Below are 18,530 nucleotides of genomic sequence, written 5' to 3'. Positions count from 1 at the left end.
TAACAGCATACTGGGATGTGTTATTAGGAGTGTAGCCAACAGATCAACAGAAGTGATTCTTCCCCTCTATTCAGCACAGGAGAGGCCACATCTGGAGTACTGTGTCCAGTTTTGGGCCCCCACTACAGAAAGGATGTAAAATTGGAGAGAGTCCAGCAGAGGGCAACAAAAATAGGTGGCTGGAGAACATAACTTCTGAGGACAGGCTGAGGGAACTGGGCTTATTTAGTCTGGAGAAGAGAAGACTGAGAGGGGATTTAATAGTAGCTTTCAACTACCTGAAGGGTAGTTCCAAAGAGGATGGATCTGGACTGTTCATAGTGGCAGATGACAAAACAAGGAGCAATGGTCTCAAGTTGCAGCAAGGGAAGTTTAAGTTAGATATAAAGATAAACTTTCTAACAAAGAGGGTAGTAAAGCACTGGAACAGATGACCCAGAGAGGTTGTGGAATCTCCATCCTTGGAGGTTTTTAAGACTGAGCTACACAAAGTCTTGGCTGGGATCATCTAGTTGGGGATGGTCATGATTTAAGTGGGAGTTGGACTAGATGACCTCCTGAGGTTCCTTCCAACCCTAATTTCCTATGATTCTATGAGTGCTAACGTAAGATATATTACTAAACATTTTAGGGAAAGTACCCTCCCCCTGCCACCAGCTTAAAGCAGAGCGCTGGGTATCTGTACAGACAAATAAAAATGTTCAGGGAAATTCCAAGGGGGGCAAGGGGGTCACGTTTCTTTATAAACTGGAACTGGAGGAAGGTATCTTCTAAAGAGGTTGGAGAACATGGTTGAGGCGCCTAATACCTGGTACAGTGGGTGCATCTACATGTGGGCTTAACTGTGGAATAGTCTAATTAGCTCCACAATATAGCATCACAGTCTACACATGCACTGGTATTATGGCAGAATAATTTACTGTGCTGAAACGCATGTGTGGATGCTGTCTCTAGGCGTAAATTGCACCCTGTCAGCCTAGCCAGCCCTGGACTTGCTCCACCCCGGCTCAAATTGTTGCTGTCCCAGGTGCACATGTAGATGCTCTGCCTAGGAGCAGTTTCCTCTGGCTCGAATGGCTCCAGAGTTCATTGCATCACATTAATTGCACATGTAGCTACACCAAGTGAGGGGCAAATTCCCTTTCCCTACCCCCCTCACCTTTGTATGAGACAAAGATGGCAGAGTCCAAGCAATAGACTAGAGACCAGCCATGGAAGGGTTAGGAGTTGACAGCTATCTTATAACAGGTGAAAATGATTAAGGAAGAAATGATGGCCCTCACTGTACAAAATATTTCCAGATATTTCCCAGATGAGTTTAGTTAATAAAACTGAAGCCTAATTAAACCACATCCTTTGCATCTTGTCTGTCTTCTACTGTGCAAATATGAAATAGGCAAGTTAGGAATTAGTGATTGCATCAGGTCTTGTAACAGTAAGTCAAACCTTAAGCTCAGATCATGACTACTTATAAAATCAGTGCTATTTTCCAGCTATTTTACTTTAAAATATTTTTGTATTTTGGTTAAATTACACAGGAATAGAAAGTCACCATAGTATGCTAATGATTTGCAATATTAAATTACAATTAACCTTAGAAAACTGAATGCAACAATGATATTTTGTTATTTCCTTGTGTTGGTAGATGAAGAGCAAAGTATTTCTAACTTGCAGCCTAGGAATCTGACTTAGAGATTTCAGTATCCATTTATGTTATTCTTTGCCTTTACATAACTCAGTGGCAAAATTTAAATTCAGGATACCCATCTTAACTTGCAACTCTGTCTTGTACATTTGGTAGAGCTTACTTATCTGTAGTCTATTCACTCTGCATTGCTTGACTGTGGGATTTTTTTTTTTTTTGTCTACATAAAATAGTGTGATATGACACAGCAGAAGCAGATTTATCCAATATCATGTTGCCATATTTGCAAACACTTCTCAAACTGTAATCACAATTTATTTTATTTTTTAACTAGCTTTTCTGTTCAACTGCTAACTTCATGTTTTTGCATGCCATCAAGTTCAACAGGATAATCTTACCCTCGCTTATTTGATACGTAACACTTGCTGTGTTCTTATGCAGTAGTGTCAAAGCAAACATCTAATAAATGTCTACTTCCTTTTTTATTTTAGGTTCTTGCCTACACCGAAGGTCTTCATGGAAAATGGATGTTCAGCGAAATTCGAGCTGTTTTTTCAAGACGTTACCTTCTTCAGAACACTGCTTTGGAGGTGTTTATGGCAAACAGAAGTATGTATCTTTGTTTGTTCTGTGTAAGCTAGTTTCTGGTCAGTTTTATTGATGGTATCCATTCATCCTCAAACTAAAACTCTATACTTCATTTTGAAAAGTGCTGCTGCTTTTCCTTTTCTTCTCATTTTTTCTTTATTCACTATATCTAAAATAGAAATTGTTGAGGCCAGCAAATTGGACTTTACTTTATCACTGTGATTATGATGAACATTGATGGACAATCAAATTGATAAATGCGACAACCACTTTTCAGGAATGTTTGTTCAGAATACTAAGCAAATTTCCTTTTGTTTTGTTTTTGTCCCTTTTGCTTTCATGTTCTGTAAATATTTGAGTGAAGTGTCAAGCTCCCTCAGATGTGAATTGTAAGACTGAATAGCTGGATATATGGTGAATATGCAGTTGCTTAAATTAACTAAAAGGAAACCTTAAAAAATTGTAATTCTAAAATAAATCTTGAAAATTGTGCTGTTAATTAATTTTTGTAAGTTGTTTGTCATTTTGTGCTCTTTATACCAAGCAGTACCATCAGAAACGTCATATATAAGATACACGGTCAGAGCACATGATACATAATGTAACTTAACTAATGAAAAACACTACAAATTGATTTGATTTTTTTCAGTGAACTGTTAGCAAAAGCTCCTCTGAGATAGAATTTATTTATTGAAAAAGCCTTATATAATTTTGAACAAAGAATTCAGTCTTACAATTTGTTTTTTTGAGAGAACTTACACTATTAAAGAATTTTGTAGTTTTGTCCCTAAATAATTCATAACCAGTAAAAATATCTATTTAATAGTATGAAATAATTGTTTTTGAATTATTAAATTTTTGGGCCTGGTTTGTTTAATCCATTTTAGTTGGTTAATTAGTCCACACTTTTATTGAATAGGTAATGGTTTAATATTTCAGAATGCGTCTGGAAGTAAATCCTTTCTCATACCACTCCTGTAACATTTAAACATCCATAGGACCAGTGCAGTTAAAGCACACTCATTTCACAGAAGGAGCACGTAAGGGAGCTGATATCATACTGGACTGCCTTTGGTTCCCCAGCCCAAATGATCAGGTACCAATTTAGAGCCATGTCAAATGGGAGGAAGTCTTTAGCACAAGTCCACAAAGGGGCTCAGTCTCATGTCTCTGGAGCCATAATTAGATGCCTTTATTCACTCTGCCAACAAGTCCCTCCCTCCTGTGACATGGCACATATTGATTTTCCTAGTCCCAAACTGACAAGAACATAGAGTCCAGTCACATAGGAAAAGACTAAAGTCACGTAACCAGTTCTATTATCTTTTGAAAAACTGAACCCAGTTCAAGCATTGCCTTAAACCATGTATAGTAGTAAAACCCAAATGTATATTAACACTTATTCCATACTATGGCCATTGTGTTCCTAGCTGTGCTCATCTTTAGGATAAAATACCTTCAAATGGTATTTTATTTAACAATACCTGACATTGTTGCAAATCAGAAATCATTTTCCCACCAGCTGGCTTTTTAGAGCACGTTCACCAAAATATTCATAAATCCAGTGGCCTTACCACAAAAACACAATATAACCACCTGGACATTCTGTAGAGGTGGGTGTCAAAACACTGTTGCCTACCGGTCTTCTCCACAGAAGCAAATAGCTGATAAAATGTGTCAACAATCTAGTCACCATGTGAGATCAGTAAAGTAAGTAGTGACTTGCAACTCAAGGAGGAAAAAATGTAGCCAGTCTCTGGTCTGCTGGTCTACTGAGTTTTAAATGCATCAGTCATCAGATTAATATCTTAAAACTGATTGCAGAATTTAACAGCTTAATCAGAGAGTTCAGCATGTGATGCACCATCTTCCTTTTAGGAAAAAAATTATATCTAGGCTTGGCAGAATTCAATGTTTATTTTTTATTTTTTTAAATAATTTTAATTTGGTGTTGCTTGGTATAAAATAATAATTTTGAACAAAGAATTCAGTCTTACAATTTGTTTTTTTGATAGAACTTATTAAAGAATTTTGCAGTTTTGTCCCTAAATAATTCATAACCAGTAAAAATGATATAATATTTAATTATATTTTAATTTTTTTAAATAATTTGGACAGCTAAAATCAATGTTTGTTTTTAAGCATTTCTTTCATTTTTTTTTCAATTTAAATTTTCAGAATTGCATTGAATTAGAGGGGTGGGAGCAGACAATTTAGTAATCACTAGGGGTGCTAATTACTAGGGATGCATGATAGAGATTTCTGGGGCCGATACTGATATCTGATTTTTAAGGAGGCATATTGGCTGATATCAGTCCGATTTCTGATACCAGCCTGGCAGCTTGGAGAGCTCAGTGCAGCTGGTAAGTCTGGTGTGGTGAAAGGGGAGTGGGGAGGGAAGGTGTGTGTGGGGGGGAGCAGATCAAGGCCCCCAAGGTGAGGGAGTAATAGGGCGGGGGCTGGAGCAAGCGCTGGAGAAGTGGGGAGATGGATGGCTCCCGCCACTACATGCTACTTATCCAGGAGCTGCTGGTCCGGCACTCACTCTGGCAATTCCCACTGCTTCTCCCGCCGCTCATCCAGGCAGGCATGGGGCACGGTGGTGCCCCTGGATCTGTGCAAGGTGGGGTGGGCTCAGGCCGGGGCTGCACAGGATTCTTCCCCACCCACCCCACCCCCACGCAGATCTTGGGGCACATCCCCCTCCCCATACACCCCCAGATGAGTGGCAGGAGCAGCAGTGGGAGCTGCCAGACAAGCAGGTGAGCCCCAGACCAGTGGATCCTGGATGAGCAGTGCACAGTGGCAGGGCTCCCCCCGCCACCCCCATGCCCCTCAGACAAGCTGTGGCTCTGTCCCATGCCTGTGCCACCCTAGCTGGGCAGCGCTTGCCCCAGCCCCTGCCCCAGCCCCTCTCCTCTCTCACCATGGGGACCTTGATCTTGATCTGCCCCCCATGCTCCTTCCCTCCCTCCTCCCCTTTCACCACACCAGACTTACCAGCTGCTTGCAGCTCTCCAATCTGCCAGGCTGTGCTCTTCACTGCCTATGTGGTGCACTGAGGCTGCATGCACACAAGGGCATTTATTGGCCAAATTATTGGTCACATCAGGCCGATTTCCGATACAATCAATTTTCTTTAAATTGGTGCCGATCTGATATTGGACCAATGTATCAGTGTATCTCTAGTAATTACAGTATACTGTTAAAAGCTTTATAAAATCACATGTTAAAATATATTTAAAGTAAATATCCATAAATCAATAAACCATACCTGCTTTAAACGACTCTGTTCATTCATCAAAAAGGGCAGGTAGGGACCAGTGCAGCTTGGCTCTGGAGTTCTGGGAACATGGGGAGAAGCATTGGCAACCCCACCTGGCAGTAGGAAGCAGCTCCCTGTTCTCTGCAGCCCTGGGCTTCTGACTGCCAATAGCTCTGACTTTCCAACCTCCACTCTGAGCACAGCCCTACCAGCACAGTCCTCAGCACCTGCAGTGGCCATCAAAGTGCTGCCAGAGGAGTACACACTGCCCACTGCCCTGGATTTCCTTACCCCCATCCCAGATTTTTTTTTACATCTCCATTCAATAAATTTTGAAGAGTATCAATGGAAAGATCTTTCCCTCAGTTTATGAGTGACAAGTGAAATCAATGTTTATTGGTAAAAAAATCATATCCTGCCAAGCCTATGTATATCTTATACAAGTCTGGGATACATGTTTTCAGATTTAGTGCTAAAGAAGGCAGTTAGTTAAATTGATAGCTTCAAAGCACAAAACATTTCAGGAGCACCTATTCTTCACCCTTGAAAATAGTGAAAAATTCCAAGAGCCCTGATTGACAAGAGGATGGACATGGATCTATATTACCTTTGCAAATAAGTACTGAGTCTTTTGAAAAATATATTCTGAAGTATATTGTAGATAAACACAATTTTGTGCTCCTGTGTTTTTCTAAGTTATGTTGTCTCCTTTTGGCACAGCCTCCGTTATGTTTAATTTTCCTGACCAAGCCACAGTAAAAAAAGTTGTGTACAGCTTGCCTCGTGTTGGAGTTGGGACCAGCTATGGTTTGCCACAAGCCAGGTAATTTCCTTCAAATATTTGTTGTTCTCTGTTCATATTTTTATAGGAATAAACAAAAATGACTGATATTTAAATATTATTAATGTCTAGGGTTCTGGTATTCCCATCACTTCAGTGTGTCTTGAGCAGCAATATTCCTTATAATTATGTGACATGTTATAGAATATGAACATTATGTAAACATGATTTAAATTTACCTTTTATCTGTCCAGCAAATGAGTACACTCCTTTGAGCAATAAGAAGTAAGACAAGTGCATTTATTTGTTTGTTTAACTCTAGAAAGAACAGGATTCATGTTTGTTTGTTTACATGACTCTGTGTTAGCAAAGACTGATGTGCTACTATGGATATTAAAACATAAGGTCATGAACTGAATTGCTGTGTTTTAATTTTGCCTTAAGTTGGGGGTGGGCAAGTTGCTTTTCTAAACAGCAAAAAAACCTGGGACTTTGGTTTTGATTCCACAGCCCATTAGTGTTTTGTACTTTCCAAGGCCTCTGGCAGACATTACACTTAAGACATAATTAAACAGTTAATTGTAAGTAGTAACCCAGCCACACTTTCACGCAACTAATGATATGATAAAACAGGGGATAAGTCACAAAGTTATTACATGAAATAATGTAAAATAATTTTATGGCTGGTTCCCATCATGTCTTAAATTGAACATGTGGCCAGCACTGACTGGCGCTCCCCACCTTAGGTGCACACCAGAACCTTCAAGACTCCAGTGTGCTCCCATGGCTGGGAATGCTGGTGAGCTGAGCAGTACTCCCATCTGTGGGAGCACATCGGAGCCATTCACTCCCAATCACCTGATTGGTATTCCCAGTTGCAGGAGTGTACCAGAGTGAAGGAATCCGCAGCCCCAGCAGGGAAGGTGGCTGGCTCCAGCACCTGGGCCTTGCCTTCCTTGCTGTGTGAGTGAGGGGGCTGTGTGCGCGTAGTGGGGTGCGACGGCAATAGACACTGCCTGGCAGAGGCTGCGCCCCTCACTGCAATGTGCAACACTGGCTGGAGGTGCACCCCACCAGGCACCTGCACCAGACAGAGCACCCTGAGCATCCCTGCCTGCTGCTGCTGCACCATAGGGGGAGTAAGGGGGGGTCCCCACACCCCCCACCCTCCCTCACCACACAAATGTCACACGCCCACACCCTGCCCCTACAACCCCTTACATATACACAACCCCCCCAACATCCCTGTGACCCCCACACACAGCCATACCCCTTCACAAACCCCATCCATGCACACACACACCCCACACCCCATCATATACACACACACACCCGATCATACACACACACACCCAACTTCCCCCCAGTATAGAAGACTAAGAATTTATTTTTGAGTTATTGTGTAATCACCTGTATATACACTACACAAACACAAATCATGACAAAAATATTTTTTTAAATAAAATTAAAATATGCTAATATGTTTAACTTCTAGTATATGATTTGTTTTCTTTTTGGTTCTAAGATGGCAACCCCTGCTCCCAAAAGTAGTATTTCTGGGGGACAAGAGGAGGGACTGCTGGTGGCAAAAGTCAGGGACTCAGGATGGGACTTCTGGTCCCAAGATGGCGACCAGGGGGTGGGGCAACTGTCAAGGTGCAGAGCTACCCATGCAGCCCTTGACAACTCACCAAAACTCGTTAAGTGGCCCTCCACCTGAAATAATTGCCCGCCCTTGTTATAGACCTACAGTTTTATTTTTAGGTATCTAAAGTTAGGTGCCAAGAACCATATGTAAATGCAAGTACAAGTGGCCTGGTTTTGCTGAACAGCCTTAAATCGATTGTCAATGGAACTCACACCTTCTTTGATTGCCTGTCCATATGTATCTCACTTCCTGTGCATGTACTACCTGTTGTACTTAGGTCTGAAGTCTTTTGGCCAGGAGGTGTCTTTGGGATTCTGCATGCATCCCTAATGTCTAGTGCTCAACACTGAGACCAGAAAGGGCAGAATAGCTCATCCACCCATCAGTTCCTTCTCACAATATATGGGAAGGAACCTAATATTCATTTTTTGATCCACTTAACTGGTTTTCTGTAGCATATGCAAATATTAGTGTTAACTTGGGCTTAGTTTATTAGCATTGGTTGCCTTATGACATACGTTTTGGTTAGATTTCATTTCTCCCTTCACTGGAGGTTTTATTTTCTTGGTATCTAGGCTTCTGATGTCTAATCCCAAGTATATGGAGATTAACTTTCCTCTTCTCTCTTGTGATAGGAAAACACATGTAAATAAAGACATGTCAGACACTGTTTTTCCCAGGAAACTTGTGTAGCTCTCATGTTCATTTTGTAAATCCTTCAAAAAAAGAACTTTGAAAGCCTTGGAACTTAATTTATAGATGTTTATGCTGAATCACTCCATGAAGCCATCCTTGGAAAGTAGTCTTTCTGATGCTCTGAACTTTATCCTGAAGGTTCCAGTAAGCTCATTAGTATGGATCTCCAGAATTCATGCCAAAAGTGTGTGGCTCAGTGGTGGCTTTACTCTTGGAGTTTCTTCTGTGCACCCCCTGCCGCTGCGTAGTTGAGGGCCCCCATCGCTTGTTGCTAACCACCTGCACTTGATGGTAGGGGAGACTGCAAGGTTAAAGAAGCTGCTGCGCTGCGTGCTCTTCCAACCTGAATTCCAGAGATCCCAACTCATTAGCTCAAGAGCGCTGTCATTCAAGGCTCTAACTTTTGTTTCTGGTGAGATATATACATGTACATAGATATACATATATAAAAATAAAAATTATGGTTGGATATTTGACCAGTCAAATAAAGTTCAGTCAATTGACCAATCAAATATCAGTCAAAAATTGTAAAAAAATTGCCTATGGGTCCAAATAATACACACAAAAAGAACAAAGTTTCCATTAAGAATTGTATCAAAAACAATTTAAAAAATCATACTTCTGTCAAGAAAACTGCAAAAAATGTAGGGGGTTTTTTGTAGGTTGGGGTTTTTTTGTAAAATTGTTATAATCTTTGGTCAAAAAATATGCAGTCAGCTGACTGGTCAATTGACAATATTTGACCAGTCAATTGACTGGCTTGCCAACTCTAAAAAAAACTGCCTTTCTGATAAAAAGAAGTATCACTCCTCAGGAAAAAGGAAAAATGAGACTGATGGATCTTTCGAGTTCAAAAACTGATGGGATAGTTCAGATAGGATGGAAACTCTTCAGATATACGAACTTGCTTAAAGAAACCAAGGTACGATGTATGCCTGTTCAAAATAGAGACCTTGGCTTGGTTCTTTCTAAAGCAGAAGGTAAAGTGAGAGAATTTCCGTTTTCTCAAGACTGGATACTCTGCTCCCATCCTACTCCCTGGCATACTGACCTGTCTCTGAGCTTAGTTTCAGCGTATTCCTTCCTCAAACATTCCTACCAGGACTTTCTAAGGGGACTAGTTACTTTTGATGACAAATTCTCAAATGTCCAGACTTAGATACCATTAAGTGATCCAATTTTCACCTCCAAAAGTCAAACCCAGTTTAGGTGACTAAAGGTGGAGAACTATAAATTAAGCTATGAGACTAGCATTTCTCTCTAAATCTGCTCTTTGATCAACCATTTGAACAAATCTCCCTTACATTTTTGTTTCATTGTTGCCATTCCAACCATTTGTCTAAATTTTGATCCAGCAAGCTCTTCAGTTTGTTTGCTTAACATTAAACAGATTAATAGTACCATTGATGTCAGCAAGAGACTTGCATATTTACTGTTAAGCATATGTATAAGTGCTTTCCTGGATTTGGAATTATCCTGTGGCCTCTTCAGCATAGATCCTATGTCTTACTGCAGATCTGTCCAGCTTCTTAGTGGCCAGGGGCCACATGCCCCAGGCTGTACCACATGCCATGGGGACCACACCAGCATGGGCCAGGGCTGGGCTATTTCATGCAACTCTAATCCAAATAATAACATTAATGATGATAGTACATGCATGTGTGTGTTCTTATCATGTTTTTCATAGTTTTCCATAAACCTTTGAATAACATTTTTATAGCTTAAATTTTATGAGGACTGGTCATTAGATGCAATTTCTGGGTGCTATGGTAAATACATTTCCTCTGGTTTCATTTTTGATACCGTCAGTTGCTTTGTGCTCTCAAACATGTTACCAGGGTTATAATTTCTGAATATCTGATACTACTGGAAAAATGAAACTGTACCTTTTATTTCAAGCTGTCTCTAGAGTCCCTCATAGGTCTTGTTTAGTTAGGGTTATGCCCACATTTCATTCCACAATTCAAAGGCCAATTCATGGCTTTATCAACTTGACCCTAACTTACTCTCCATTCAAATTGATAAGGTAGTAACAGGCAGGAAAGTTTGTTTTAATGTAAAAGGTTAAATACTTTATTTGAAATATTTTTTAAGTTGTGAACACGCAAAATGAAAGGTATTAGGTAAAAGATGTTTTGTGTGCTTCACTTAAAGATATTCTTGTACCTCAAGCAGAAATTGTATGAGTCATTAGTCCATAATATGAAATAATGCCTCCAGTTATTAAGGAGAAGAGATACAAATGATGAAGTTACTCAATGAAAGGAAATGTCTCTTTCAGCTGGTATTGTGACTCAATTCACTGTCAGCTCAGTGCTGCCGCTTTTTCTGCATCAGTGACTTGGTGATGGATTTCCAGATCTCATTCTAGCTCGTTGTAGAGCTTGCTTTTGGTGAAGAGAGAGGTGGAAAAAATCAGATTTGATGTCAGCCTAGCATAAAGTCTCTTTCACAGCTTTGATTAAGAATGATTATTGGCTTAGTCTCCTTTTAGAAGAAATCTGTGACATTTCCAAACCTTTTCTTCCCTGTAGGTAGGAACTTTTTGGTGAAGTACTTATGTGGACTAGACTGAGATAATTGAGATTGTCTATGCAAGATGCTTTAGTCAAGATTTGAGTTAATTACTGCGCATTAAGCAACACTGTCTACACATGCAGGCACTTACTGGACAGTAATATGCTCTAATCGTGAGTGAATTTACTACCTGTAAATACAAGCAACAAATTTACTCCTGATTACTTACTGCACAGTATTATGCCATGTGTAGATGGCTGATTTCGAGCAAATGTGCTCCTGGTCAGCTGGGCAGCAGGAGGCAAGAGATTGCTCCCTGCCTCTGGGAGCTGCTTGCTGCCAGTGTGTGCTCCACCACCGGATCCTGGGCAGGAGTAGTGTTCCCCTGCCCTGGCAGCAGGGAGCCCTTGCTTCATGATCATGATCAGGTAGTGGGGCCTGGGAGATTCTTATCTCTCAGTCCTGGTCCTGCAGTCACGGATCCTGGGCTGGAAGGTTCTTAATGTTACTGTGGAGCTCAGGCTAGGAGTTAAGAATCTCTCATTCCCAGAACTCTAATCCCTGCTGGTGGGGCAGGGGTACATTGTCCTGCCCTGGGCTCCAGTGGCAGAGCTCACCCTGGCAGCAGGTAAGCAGCAGTGTCCTAGCCCTTGCCAGGAAACAGTTGTCTCCTCGTCCTGTGCTCCCTGCCAGCCCCTGGGCCAGCACCCAGGGGGAGCCTAGAGTTCCCCATGGCTTCTGCAGGGGGCCAGTGCTAGGCCAACGGGGGTGGGAGCAGACTACTGCCATGAGCAGCAAATCTGTTCCTGCTTCTCTGCATGTGTGGATGCCTGCCTGGGGTAGGTTTACTCTAGAGTAAATTACTCTCGAGTAAAACCCACCTTGGAGCATTTGCACATGTAGATGCATCCACTAAGTAGCAAATAACTTGAGTAAGAAATAAAAGGTTCTACCCCATATCTATAGTAACTTTTTCCCCTATAAAAAGTTCCGTAAATGTTTAGTAAGCATATTTAAGGCACCATAGCGCTTGAAAACTTAGGTAGTCTTACTATACATCAGGAGGTCTGTTTGTAGTCTCTATGGTTAACTTTTGATTTGCTGGGATTTTGCTATCCTCCATAACAAAGATAACACAGCCATATGTAATCTCCATATTTGTGTTGCCATATCAAAAAAGGGGCACAGTTTGATCAAAGATGGGGAGATTTAACAAAACACATATCAGTAGGTTCTTCCTGAGCTATCTGAAATGGAACAGGTATAAAACCAATTTATTGTGCATAATTTATCTCAGTCTCTGTTGAAATAACTTACAGTCTTTGTAGCTTCTTAGATATATATACAACAGGCAGTTTTCTGGGTATATTTGCTTTCCAACACATTTTAGTCAAATTAGGAATTCAAATACAAAATACAAATTCAGGGACAAATTGCACATTTGTAAGATATCCTTGAGGATCAGGTCTAAAACCAGTCAGTAGTGTGTGCTGATGCATATGGGTTGTTTTTGGCATTGGAGAATTAAGAACTCTCTAATATAAATACTTTTTAATTTTAGTTATCTTTATTATAATAGTAACCCTTATTGCCACTTCACTGAAACCACAGCTTAGTTGGCGTTGCACAGTTACAAAAAACACCAATAATTAACCTACATTGTTTTAATTCAGTTAATATATATGTTAAAATATTTTTTACATTACTTATTCAAAGCCAATGGAATGGAAATTACTTATAAAATTTTGAGTAGCGTATGCTATATATGTGTCAGTTGTTTTGCAGCATTGGGCTACCTACATTTTGCAGATAAATAAGAATATATGAACTGATGTGAATTTATATACTGTTATTCAGGGACAGACCAAGATTAAAAAAGATATCCATGCAATTGTGTAAGAATTTTTTTACTAATTTTAGACAAAGGAGTTCCCTAGTTATTCACAGATTGGTAACATAAGCCCCTGGCAGACATTACATTTATCCCATGATTAATGTGTTAATCATTCCAGAAATTACAGTGTACCATATGTTCAGCCAATTTATAACACCATAAAATGGCAAGGCAGCCATAATAATGTTCCATAAATAATGGTCATCTCTGTGGCTGGTTTGTTTGGTGTCTTAAATTGAATATATAACATGTTGTGTTCCAGATCAGGGCCTTAATTTGATTGTCAGCATCAGCTAGAGATACCCCCAGGTCTAGAACTGGCCCTCTGAGGCCAGTGCTGACAATCATCTGATTGTCAGCCCCGGTCCTGGACAGCTCCATGTCTCAAACCAGACCTGGGGCACTCTGGGATTGATGCCAACAATCAACTGCATGTCAGCACTGGCCCCAGACAGTCTTAGGTCCCAGGGCTACCCGCAGCCCAGTATATAAGATTGGTTTGGGAGCAGCTCTGAGTCCCAAACTGGGACCCAGGGTTGTCTGTGTCCAGTCTTGATGAACAACATGGCAGGATATGCAATGTTTGAGGTGGGGAATAAAATTCCTCAGATTCCAATGGCTCAGTTTTTTTAAGTGGCTGCCAGGGGCCTTATACATATACTTCTTTTATGCAAATATGTATTCTTGTGTCATCTGTGTGTATGCCTGGATGAATCCAGTATTTTATTAAGGGGGATACACGTGTAATGACTAGCACTGCACCCCACTCCCAGCTATACCCTCCCCCTCCCGGGAGACAGGAGCAGCAGATGGAGAGAGGAACGAAGTGGCGGGGCAGGTGGGACTAGTACATATAACTAGGCTCTGTGGGCCCTGGTTCAGCTGCTTGCAGCCTCCCCACCACCAGCCATGAGCAGTCTGGGCTCTGGGCAGGCCTCTGCTGCCTACCACAGAGCCTGGGCTTCTCACGGCAGGCACCAGGGTCCACTAGTCCTCCCTCCCCTCTACTCTGCTGTCCACAAGGAAAGCAGCTCAGCTCTCTGGGCACCTTTGGTGGCTTCAGGGCCTGGCAGAGGCAAGATGGAGGTAAAGGGGGCACAGGATGGCTCCCCCCAGGCATTCAGCTCATCTCCACAGCACACCCCATGTGCACCCAGGTCTGAAGAGGACCCACCCACCCACCTAGTTCATCATGAGACAGCCCTGGGGAGCCAGGGCCCTGAGGAGCCATTGAGTCCCCACTGAATCTCAGGGGGCTGGCAGCATCCCATTGGTGCCAGGCAGGCAGCCCCAAGTGGGCCAGGCTGGGGGTAGCCATACCAATTAATCATTTAACTGTTGTAATTCAGCAGGTTAAATGGATTTTTAAAATGGTATTTACATCCCTAATGCATAGGTATCTAAATATGTGTCTGTGTGTATGAGCATTTCACGCACTTTTTATGAGACACTGTTAAATATTATTTGCACATTTCCTTCTATCTAAGTATTAATTTGGCCTCTGGAACTATTTTATATGACTACTTCTTAAGTGAGGATTTTGATTGGGATCTGCCAGTGCACCTGCTGGGACTCAAACCCAGAGATTCTCAGTTAAAGGGTCTTTCTCCTAGGTCATGATCAGACCAATAACTACATTTGGGGTGAGGAAGGGATTTTACCTCCTGTTCAGATTGGATCATTGTGGGGGAGACCTTCCTCTGTAGTGGGGGGCATGGTCCTCTTCCTTGGTTCTCAGGTGTAGCAGGACACTGACAGCAATCACCCCCTTGCTTTACCAATGGCAAACTTAGGGTTCTTTTTGTGTCTTGGGCAATATGCCTTGTAGTGACAGTGTTGTATGCCTTGCATGACAGTTGACTTTGTGGTTTTAGGAATAGGTTAACACAGACTTGTATGGAATGGTTTGGATGGGAATAATCCTGCCTTGATCGGGGATGGAATAAATTACCTCCAGTGGCCCCTTTCAGCCCTTCTTTTCTATGTTTCTAATTTAGAAAAGGAATAATGGTCACTCTCTGTCTCTCTCTCTCTCTCTTGTGTAGGAGACAGTTTAATTAGTTTATGTATTTACGTTTGTTTCAGGAGGAAGAGATTTTATCTGTATTGTATGTAAAAAAAATTTTAGGCGAGCATTTAATTAGTTCTGCAACTGGAAAGGTACACAGCATTCTTTACCTTTTCCTGAGTGAGTTCCACAGTGTAGGTCAGATTTCTACAAAAATTCTCCTTCCAGCACTTGCAAACCTCCCTTTATTAGTCAAGAGTTTGGCTTTGCCTTTGGAAGGGGATTGTGGGAGATAACACCAAGATCCCTAAGATAGCTATCATTTTTCTAGGCCTGTGTGAAGTAGCTAATATTCACTTCCAATTCGGCCAGTTTCGGGAACAGTGATTTGATTCGGTGATTTGAATCAGTGTCCTGAATCGATTCAGCCAAATCTGATTCAGAGATTTGGCCACCACTGAATTGCCTGAATCTCCAAATCAATCAGGCCTCATCCCCTGCCCTCTTTCCTAGCCCTGTCAATGGCTGCCCTGCCTGGCCCCAGCTTCCTGGGTCTTTAAAAAAAACCCAAAAAACAAAAAGCCCCACACTCACTGGCTGCTGCCAGGTGTGGGGGGCGATCCCCACTGTACCCCAATGTCCCACGCTGCATGGGAACTCTGCCACGAGCCACCAGAAGCCCTAATGGCTGCTGCAGCATCCAGTGAGCGTGGAGCTTTTTCTTTTTTTCTTTTTAAAGAACCAGGAGCTGGAGCTTGGTGGGGCAGCTGTCACAGGCCAGCTGGGCACTGTGAGTGTATCAATTCTATCACAGGCCAACTGGGCGCTGTGAGGGTATCAGCCACTGGGCTGTTTGGTTCAGTTTCAGATCAAGGTGGCAAAGTTGGGAGTAAAGTAAAGGCAAATTAATTATAGCTTACACACAACAGTTAACAGAAAGATAAATGCGATATGCAGATAATTTAGTAATAAAGACCTAAGAGTAAATAATAACAACAGATAGATGGATCAATTCTGTCGCAGGCCAGCTGGGCACTGCGAGGGTATCAGCCACTGGACTGCTCAAAACAACAGATAGACAGACATGGGTTGGCAACTTATCGATAGTCCCTCGATGCCAGGTGCGCATCGAGTGATTCCAGCGAAGTCAGGGGTCCCCGATCAGTGCTGTCGGAGGGATTACTGGGGAAGGTCTCTTGATCAGGATCCAATCCTCACTCTCACTGGGAGTCCGGAGTCCGGGTTTTAGAACAGAAATGACCATTCTGTTCCCTCCTTCCTGCTGGTCACCTGATGCACGCGCTTTTTATATGTAGTCTTATGCTAATCTGTTGGCTTTAGAGCCACTCACAATCTTGCCCTATAACTGTTACCCTGTGGGATTGAAAGGTGTTAAAAATTATCATAAAGGGTTACTACCCAGACCCAGGTTTATCCAATAAGCAAATTACAATGCAGCACCTTTAGGTTTGAAATTAAGATTGCTCCACCTAAGCCCAACCCCTTTTAGGTTTCTCTGAATATGCTTTCTTGGGATGTGCTTTCCTGGAATGTGTTGGGTGTGCCAGGCAGTAGGATCCAGTTTTTATCGTCAAGGCTGAACCCTGAGCAAAAACTGTTAGGTCAGCTAATCTTGCAGCTACAGCTTTGCCTCTGGGGCCCAGTCAGTTCCACGAACAGTTAATTTATCATTTTGGTTAAACTTATGACAGGTAAGTTCCATTTGTGAGTTACAAACTTACAAGCTTTATATTAGCTAATATTACCTGTTTAGGCAAAATACCAAATGCCTCCAAGAAGCACATATTTATTTCTTATTAATCCATCCCGTTCTGGTCATCACAGGCAGCTATCAGTGGGGCTGGGAGAGTGGGCAGGAGATGGGGGCTCATGGCAGAGCCCCCCATGCAGTGCAGGGCAGTGGGGGGCAGTGGGGATCACCCCTTCCTTCCCTGCCTGGCAGCAGCTGATAAATGCAGGTCTTTTTTTTTTTTTTTAAACCCCGGGACGCTGGGGCTGGGTAGGGCAGCCATTGATGTGGCTGGGAGAGCAGGTGGAGGTCAGGGGTGCTCAGAGGGGCTGGGGGAGTAGGCAGGGGATGGGGCCTGGTGGGGGTCCCCCCATGATCCACTCCCCACTCCTCCATCCCCCACCCCCTCCTTACTGGCATGGAGCCTGGGTCCAGCTCCCTACAGCATCAAGTGGGGACTGCCCAACTCTCCAAAGCTCTCCAAATCTTTTCCAAATCAATTCAGAGAGCTTCGAATTAATTTGGACCTTTTTATTGGTCTCCTGATTCGATTTGGATTTGGAGATTCGGCCACTGAATTGGGCCAAATCTCCTCCGAATTGAATCAGTATCCGAAGCTTTGCACAGAACTACATTTTTCCTATGGATGTATAGATGCTTCAAACAAGACTGTTAAGAGAAGTAATCTGTGTTGCTAAGCAGATAGGCTGCTAAGTTTTACACCACTTAGATCTTTCTCAGATATAGCTTCTTTGCTAAATAACACTTTCAGAAATAAAGTCTGAAATTCATAAACTGTAGTGGTCTACTGAATGCAAATTGTGCCCTTTGGTACCATATTTATGACAGTGACAGACTCTATAGTTCATATAATAGAGCCCTGAACCTGACTGGACTGGGGATGACAACATAATATAAAGGATTAAATAACCATAATAATACTCTAATTGCAGTTACATTTGCAGATCCTGCAAACAAACAAGCCCTTTCAGTTTGATTGTAAGAAACTCCAAAATCCAAGAATAATTTTTGCCTCCTTCTACAGCAATCCCATCTTTCTTTCCCTCAACAAATCCTGTCCCCTTAAGAAAAATATATGATCATATGACAAAAAATCATGGAGCTCCTTGAGAACAGAGAGGGAGGCAGGGGTTGCCACAAGAAGGGGCTTCACAAACTCCTGTGCAGAGTAAAGCTTGGAGCAGTGGTGGCCATCCATTTGCTTGGAGCAGTGGTAACTAACCCATGGTACAGCTATCAGAAGTGGCATGGGCAGCCTCTGTGTGTAGCACACGGTAGATTGGGAGGGCAGTGGGGAGGATAGGCAGAATAGTGGCAAATAGGACGGGAAACAGAAAGCAGAGGATCAGATCAGGCATCATAAGGCAGGAAGCAGAAAGCAAAGCAGCAGCTCAGTTGGGACAGACAGGGAGCAGAAAGCAGAGTGGCAGAGCAGGTAGGGGATCTTTTGGCACTCAGAAAGGGTACAAATCTAATTTGTGGCATGCCTGCCAAAAAGGCTAGCCCCTACTAGCTTGACCTTAAATCAGAATTCACTTACCTTAATGAATTTGTCTTAAAACATCCCTGTGGTATACAAAAAGGAATACTATCCCTGTTCTTTAAAACCAATTTACCAAGAGTTCTTCATTTTTCCCCTCCATTGTTTCAAACACTCTTACAGTCAAACCTGAAAAATATTGCTCTGAATTATAGCAATTTTGTAGCACCACTACAC

The 18,530-nt window shown here is 42.2% G+C and overlaps 1 protein-coding gene across 9 annotated transcripts in view; it reads left to right on the top strand.

Moving 5' to 3' along the window:
• Positions 1–18,530, top strand: part of NBEA (neurobeachin) — an 882,854-nt gene that overhangs the window by 699,307 nt on the left and 165,017 nt on the right. For all 9 annotated transcript variants that reach the window (XM_019498256.2, XM_059716302.1, XM_059716129.1 and 6 more), the window contains 2 exons: positions 2,137–2,254; positions 6,219–6,321. In XM_019498256.2, coding sequence (XP_019353801.2) covers positions 2,137–2,254; positions 6,219–6,321 — 221 coding nt within the window. The remainder of the gene's footprint in view (positions 1–2,136; positions 2,255–6,218; positions 6,322–18,530) is intronic.

Source organism: Alligator mississippiensis, chromosome 1 (genome assembly GCF_030867095.1).
Source record: "Alligator mississippiensis isolate rAllMis1 chromosome 1, rAllMis1, whole genome shotgun sequence".
Taxonomy (NCBI): Eukaryota; Metazoa; Chordata; order Crocodylia; family Alligatoridae; genus Alligator; species Alligator mississippiensis.
The sequence above is the reverse complement of the archived record's forward strand: the minus strand, read 5'-3'. Positions and strand labels throughout refer to the sequence as shown.